The sequence below is a fragment of the Mus musculus genome, chromosome 3 (genome assembly GCF_000001635.26).
Source record: "Mus musculus strain C57BL/6J chromosome 3, GRCm38.p6 C57BL/6J".
In the NCBI taxonomy this organism is placed as follows: domain Eukaryota; kingdom Metazoa; phylum Chordata; class Mammalia; order Rodentia; family Muridae; genus Mus; species Mus musculus.
The window spans coordinates 75,110,783-75,118,725 of NC_000069.6; the positions used below are offsets into that span (position 1 = coordinate 75,110,783).

General features: G+C 36.3%; 1 protein-coding gene across 7 annotated transcripts in view; it reads right to left on the reverse strand.

Moving 5' to 3' along the window:
• The window catches only part of Zbbx (zinc finger, B-box domain containing), a 127,156-nt gene that overhangs the window by 72,888 nt on the left and 46,325 nt on the right, over positions 1-7,943 (reverse strand). For all 7 annotated transcript variants that reach the window (XR_003954303.1, XM_006501258.1, XM_011240063.1 and 4 more), the window contains one exon: positions 1,296-1,442. Coding sequence is in view for 6 of the 7 variants with exons in the window: in XM_006501258.1 (XP_006501321.1) it covers positions 1,296-1,442 (147 nt within the window). In the remaining variant the exon portion in view is untranslated. The remainder of the gene's footprint in view (positions 1-1,295; positions 1,443-7,943) is intronic.

Genomic DNA, 7,943 nt, shown 5'->3' on the forward strand with positions numbered 1-7,943 from the left:
TCAAATCTATTAGTAGCTCTGCACAAACTTTTTCTGTCATATACAGTCATTTCCATCCAGTTTCCATTTCCAAAGACACATTGTTTTGACTCCCAATTCTTAACTTTTTCTTCTTTTCTTCTTATTCTCTGTTTGTTTGCTTTGTCTTATTCTGCTATTTGGTTTATTGGCCTGTATATTCTCTAGGGAAGGCGAGAAAAATGGGCATGAAATTGCGTGTGGTGGGAGACATAGAGGAGCTGGGGAGAGATGACCTTGGGAGAATAGCCATCAAAATATACTATAATTCATCCAATGATGGTTCATAGTACATTTTCTGCAGATCTATAAAAAAATGCATGTAAAAGTTCCCACTTTTTGGGTACATTCAAGCCTAGTTCCTATGCAGGAAGAAATCATGCTGAAATTGAACACTTATCTACATATGCAAAGGTCAAGAGACTTCAGTTCAACCCACACTTAATCCTCAAGTATCAAAGCTTTGTGACTAGCCAAATAACTCAGTCAGTGAGCTACTGCAAAAAGACAAGTACCACCCAGGAAAGAGGATTATAACATCAATCAGAATGTGAGGTTTGTTTCTTGCCAAAGAGTCAACATAAGAGAATGCTTCTCCTTGAAACTTCACATTTTGGGGAGGTTTTTATTCTCTCCCCTGCTTCTCCTCAATAAATCTACCACATTCAATTCACTCTATAAAAGAAAATGATCTATATGAATGTTTTACATGTACCTATACACAGATATATGTGCATACATATACACATGTATGTATCCTAACCCTAACCCAAACCCTAACCCTGACCGCAAATATAACCCTAACATGTATATACATTTGTGTGTGTGCAGATAAAAGTTTATATAGCACATTGTGTGATCAATAGTTAATCTAAATAACTGCCAGAATTTGGTATCCATCTTCCTTTATATACTGTTGAAACTGCCTGACACCTAAACGGTTATATTTTGAGCATATACAAGTTATAAGTAATAAAAAAATTGTTATATTGCATCCTGGATTTTACTTGAATGTTTCTCTTCAACTTTCAGTTCTTGGCATGGTCAAAATGCACAAAAGCCATATGGCTTCACCAAAAAGAACAATTTTCAGTGGAATTAAAGTAATCCTAGAATTAATTTTTATAGTCTAAATATATTCAATTACTGAAACAATCACAAATTAACTAACAACATGATAAAATCATGTCCCCAAATGTGCATCTGTGGTAAAAGATATAAATGGCAGTCACCACATGTAGGACAGGAAATCTCCTCCTTTGTCTCCCTCAGTTTACCTCAGAGCTGTTCTGAAGGAGGGCTTTGGGTTTCTGCTGACTTTTACTCGATGCTTCTGCAGGATGGTTTCCTTCATTGGGGGGATTTTCTTCCTTTATAAACTGATGAGCAGCAATTAATATGTTGGATAAGATTTGAGATTTTGGCTATTTAAAAAAAAAGGGAAAGTACTGTCAAGAATCTTAATGCAGGAGTCTCAGTGATTTACAAACAACAAATCAACTTTTCAGTACTGTATGACTCATTAAATTCAATATAATTTATATACTTTTGTTTTTTATTAATTTTTCAGATTATAAAATAGTTATATTATTTCCCTTTCCCATACCTCCCTTCAAACATTCTGAGATGCTACAATGTTACCTATTGTTTTCTCTCAAATTTATGACTTTTTCATTTAATGTTGTTACATAATTATATACACATGTGTGTGTAATTATGTAACAACATTAATATTTATGAATATATATATATTCATAAATATAGCCTGCTCAGTCTTTTTAATGTTACTTGTATGTATGCTTTCAAAGCTAAAAATTTATTATTAGATAACAGGTGTTTTTTTTTTCTCTTTTTTAATTGTTATTATTTTTATTTATTTTTTAATCTTTTTTTACAGTCTAGACTTTATCCCCCTTCTGACCCACCCTCTGATTGTTCCACATTCCACACCCCTCCCCTCTACCTCCTTCTCATCACACACACAAACACACACACATACACACCCCACCCCACCCCCTAGCCACCAGACCTCTCCACCTCCTGGTGCCCAAGTCTCTCAATGTCTAGGTGCATTTTCTCTGAGTCCAGACCCAGTAGTCCTCTGCTATATATGTACTGGGGACCTCATATCAACTGGCATATGCTGCCTGGTTGGTTGCTCAGTGTCTGAGAGATCCCAGGGTTCCAGGTTAGTTGAGATTGTTGGTCTTCCTATAGGGTCACCCTCCTCCTCAGCTTCTTGGAGTAGTTCCCTAATTCAAACACAGGGGTCACCAGTTTCTGTCCATTGACTACATCCGACTCTTTCAGCCGCTTGTTGGGCCTTTTGGAGGACAGACTTGATAGGCCTCTGTTTGTAAACATAGCATGAGTAATAGTATCAGGACTTTGGGCCTCCCACTGAGCTGAATCCCAATTTGGTCCTATCACTGGACCTCAGGCTCTTCTCCATTTTTGTTCCTGCAGTTCTTTCAGATAAGAACAATTCTGGGACAGGGATTTTGACTGTGGGATAGCAACCCCATCCCTCCACTTGATCCATTTCTACTACCTCTTTCACTATTCTTTAGTTGCCTGTATTTTTTTCACACATGATTGAGGTCTAGTGTGCTTTCTCCCCAAGCACTTTGACTTGCTAGTTTGATTTTCATTGTTAAGCTCAATTGTAGGCATTCATGTTGGTGAGACTTTAGGCCTGCAGCTTTTGACATTACTAAGAGAAACAACTCCTCAGCAAGCTCTCTGATTCTCTAGCTCTCTCATTCATTCTTTCACCCCATTCTCCTTCAATGTTTCCTGAGCAGAAACTGTTTTTATAGGTTCATGTATTGGAGCTAGACTTTAGACTTCTACATTTTGAATAGGTGTGGTTTCTTTAATGGTCCCAGTCTGTTGCAAAGAGATGCTTTCTTGATGAGGAGTGAAGACCCCACGTATCTGTGAATAGTGAATAGATACTTAGAGTGTAGTTATGGAGAATGCTGGCTTCATAACATGGTAATTGTAGGTCCTCTTCCAAAGTCTATGACTTTACTAGTCCTGCGTAGTTAGATAGGATTCCAGTACCTGGAATGATTTCCCTTCTGTTGGGCATCCTTTATGTCCAAATAAAGAGCTGTTGTTACTGCCAGGTTATGGATGTCACTATTCTATCCTTACTGTTAATGTACCAAGCTGGCTATCATTGTGGCTCATGGTAATCACAGATGGATAGAACTGTTGGTTGCTTCCCTCCTTTGGAAGCTACCGTGGAGCCTTCTGATATCAACCATCTCAACAGTGGCCACTATCTACTGAGGGAAAGAGTTGAGCCTCATACTCTTCTAAGCACCTTTAAAAGATTTTATCATTTAGTCCTCAAGAAGACTCTAAAATGTATTTTTTTTCTGTTTCAGTAATAAAGTAATTTAAGCTCAGGAACTTAAAATAATAACTAGCCTTTAGTCACATAGTCAGTAGCAAGCAGAGCAGGGAGGTGTGTAAACCTAAAGATTGACAGCCTTTCACAATGCTACACTGAAAAACATTGCTAGGTTCACTTATGTACTTCACAGACAAAAGTAAGCCAACCAAACAACAAATAAAAATCAAAATTATAATATATCATATCTATAGAGATTGTAGGTGAGTTGTAATGAGTTGTTCTTTGTATCAAAACATCTTTAGGAAACAAATACTATGCTGAGGTAAACAGCAGAATGTGCTCTGCCTGAACTTCCCCAAAACTCCAAGTTATTCCTCATTTGCAGTCTTCATGTTGAATGAAGGACCTACAGCAAATCATTTCCTATTGTATCTTTATCTCCTTGGTCTTTGTCTGGATGAGGGCCCCTTCTGGAATCACTCCCTGCTTTTCTAAGGGGCCCTGGACCCTCTTCCTTCCACTTTATGTCACCTTGAGCTTATTATCATCACCTATTATAAGGATTATGTATCATTATTTGAACTACAACCATATAGCTATATTAAGAAGTTCACAAAGGAAAAGTATGCCTTGTAAAACGGTGTATGGCTATCAGAGTGTCCACTAAGTAGCTTATGGTTAAAATGAAGTATGAAACAGGCAAATGAGGTGCAGAAAGTTTTAGAACAAGTTAAAAAGTACTGTTAAAAATAACTTTTCCCCACTGAAAGGGATAGAAACTCCACAAGAAGACCAATAGAATCAACTAACCTGGACTTTGACAGCTCTCAGAGCCTGAACCACCTCCAAAGAGCACACACAGTTAAGACCAAGGTCCCTGGGACATATGAAGAAGATGTGCAGCTCGGCCCCCATGTGGATGCCCCAACAACTGGAGTGAGAGTATCCCTAAAGCAATTACCTGCCTGTGGAAACCGTTCCCCTAACTGGGGTGCCTTATCTGGCCTCAACGGGAGAGGATGTGCCTAACCCAGCAGAGACCTGATGTGCCAGGTTGGAGGATATCCAGAAGGGTCCCATCCTTTCAGAGAAGAAGGGAAGGAGGGTGGGAGGAGGGACACTATGAGGAAAGACTGGGAGGTGGAGGCAGTGATTGGAAAGTTAAAATGAATAAATTAGTCAATGGAGCAAATTTTGCCTATGTTTCTTTAGGGCATGTCTCTGGTCAGGCGAAGATTGAGAAGGCCTTTTTTCTGAGGGGTCCTACCAGTAAATAGGCTGCTCTGTTCCATGACTCTCCAGAATTCACGATCTAAATTTAAACTAATTTTCAAAAGGAAAGCACAGTGTCTTCAGAGGCTAAGAAATTTAGTGTCAGCCAAACAAAAAACGTGGATCTCACTTAATCAGAAAACATCCAAAGATAGGATAAGTACCGCTGGGTTAGAAGTTACATTTTTTTTCTAGTCTCCTGCCAAGGCAGTATTCCAACTTAAAACTTTTCATCTAGTAAACAATTTAAATAGCTAAAATTACATTGGAATTTCTCAGATATGACCTTTTGCAAATCTGTTAAGATGCATTGCCATCTGAAATGATAATAAATCAGTGATTACAAAATCTAGAAGTGTTATTTCTCACTGAATTCATAGACTACTCATGAAAACATGACTGTGTTCCTTATGCACAAATATTGGTGCTTGCACTGTTCACAAACCTGTGACAACCACTCCCGTTGCACCTACCCCATGGTTACCTAATCTCTGCAGTCTTTGTTTAAATAGACATTCAAGCCACTGCTAAAGATGAGCCTGAAAGTAGCAACTGTATTTTAGTCATTAATTTTATTCATTAATTTTATTCAAGTAATTAAACAAAAGCTTGCTTTTAAATTGTCCAGAATAAGTCTATACACTCCAAAAGCACTCAGACAGTTTGATTTGCATATAATATTTATAACTTCAAAAGTATAGTGAATTTTATATAGCAAATATCAGAAGTACAGATACTTAAATAAAACTAAGAAACCAGATTCTTACTCTAGTATGAATCCTGCTACCAATATTCTAATAGCATAAAAATCAATGTATGGCAAAAATAAATATTGAAGTTAATTTACTATTATAAATTAGTCTTTTTTAGAAGATGGCAAATTGCACACAGGCCTGTCTTCTAGGGTCTCTGGGAAGTGAACCAGGGAAACTTGGAAAACAGCTGTAAATTACCTAGAAACAAACCTATCCAAGGTAGTGAAATGCTTGAGAAATGAAATGTTAAAATAGTGATGAAAGACTTTTAGACAAAGATTTTAGAAGGAGATATCAAAAACATACATTTGAGAAAAGGCAGCCTGTTTAATGTTTCTGATAAAAAGAAAAGAAAGGAGAGGAGAGGAGAGGAGAGGAGAGGAGAGGAGAGGAGAGGAGAGGAGAGGAGAGGAGAGGAGAGGAGAGGAGAGGAGAGGAGAAGAGAGAAGAGAAGAGAAGAGAAGAGAAGAGAAGAGAAGAGAAGAGAAGAGAAGAGAAGAGAAGAGAAGAGAAGAGAAGAGAAGAGAAGAGAAGAGAAGAGAAGAAGCAAACAAAAGAAAAAGCCTGGGTATTCACATCCAGAAGAGCGAAGCTACATACCTCCCTTAATAAAACAAAACAAAACAAAACAAAACAAAACAAAACAAAACAAAACCACAAGTGCTTTAATTTCTTCTTTGAAAATTTCATAAGAAGAAAGTTGATAACATTTATGCACACACCTCTCGGGTAAATTCTCCAAGATTCACAAGCACTCTAACCACTCTCTCTTCTGTCTTTTTTTTTTTTAAGTAATCTATTGAGTTCAATTTGTGCTGTCCACATAGGAATGGGTATGGAGGCATTCACTGGAGCATGCTCACCTTAACAAAGGCCACACCCTGAAATAAATATGATCCTGCTCACAGAAGCTATCAGCTATTAACAGTTCCTTGGTTAATGCTCAACAGACTAAACTCTTGTTATTGTTTACAACAAAGAAAAATATTAAAAATGAATCAAAAACCTTAATTTAATACCAGAAATAAGTAAGAGAAAACACTTTAAGTCTTTATGGACAGACTCCTGTAGCTCAGGAAATTATACTAGAATAGCAAATGATACAGATGAATTACAAAGTTGATGCACAGCATAAAGAAATTTTAGTTGAATTAAAAATCACCATACAGAATGAGAAAAGAATCATTGCCAGGTATATATCTGACAGAGGATTGACATCTAAAGTGTATAAGGATTTCAGGAAAAAAAAACCCACAAAATATTAATAAATTCAACAACCTAGTTGATTAATGATGAAATGAATTTAAAAGACTGTTTTCAGAAAGTAAAGTGCAGATGACCAATAAACATATAAAACTGTATTTTATATTTTTAGCCTTCAAATAAATGAAATTAAAAAAATATTTTAACACTCTTTACCCCAGTAAGAATGACTATCATTCAAAATTCAAAACAAATGCTAGCAAATGTAAGAAAAAAGGAGCAGTTGTAGCCTGTTAATTGAACACAAGCTGGCCAGGCTTGTAATTTAAATCACTATGGAGGCATCACAAAATTTAAAAGTACAGATACCATGTGATTCAACTATAACATATCTGGGTAAATATACTCTATGAACTCTACATCAACATACATCAGAGACCATCACATCCATGTCTATGTGTTACAATGCACAGTAGCCAAGTTATAAAGCAGGCTAAATATTCAATGACAAATGAATGGATAAGGAATATGTGGCATGTATATGTATATGTATGTGTATGTGTATGTGTATGTGTATGTGTATGTGTATGTGTATGTGTATGTGTATGTGTATATACATACATATGTGTGTGTGTTTGTGTATGTCTGTGTATGCAGTTTTATTTACCCATAAAAGCAATAAAATTGTTATTATATGTAAAATAAAGACAAGTGTGTATCATAAAGTGAAGTGAAGTACTCCTGACACAGTGATCATCATGTTTTCCATTGTTTGTGAACCTAAGAGCTCTCGCACATATATAAAATGATGTGTAAGGACCTGAAAGTGAGAGAGAAAAATGGTCAAAGAAAGGGGAAAAGGAAAGGATAATAGGAAACAAGGAAGACTAAAGAGAGGAAATGGAAGTGTGTAGAGTATGGCCAAAATTGTCTTATGAAATGCAGCAGTACACACTATGGCTGTATACCAAAAATAATCTTGCAAAACTGATAAAATGTAATTTTGCTGAAATACCTTTTATTCCCTAGAAACATTATTTTTTTCAGAGTGGGGCTGTGTATGTATACTTCTTTATTATTATCCAAAGAAGATCATACAAAGAAAGAAAACAAATATTTAAGATGCTCATTAGGGAACCAAGGAAAACTGACTCCAGAAAGCCCAGGTGAAATGACTACGACAATATCTGGGTTTGGATGGAATCTAAGGATTCCTTCTTGAATTCCAATTCTTTTCCATTGATGACACAGGAAACACATTTGGTCTTTGTTTTTCTATAACTATTAAATTTATTACTAGTAGATTTTTAAATGTTCTTTCTCTTTAAAAA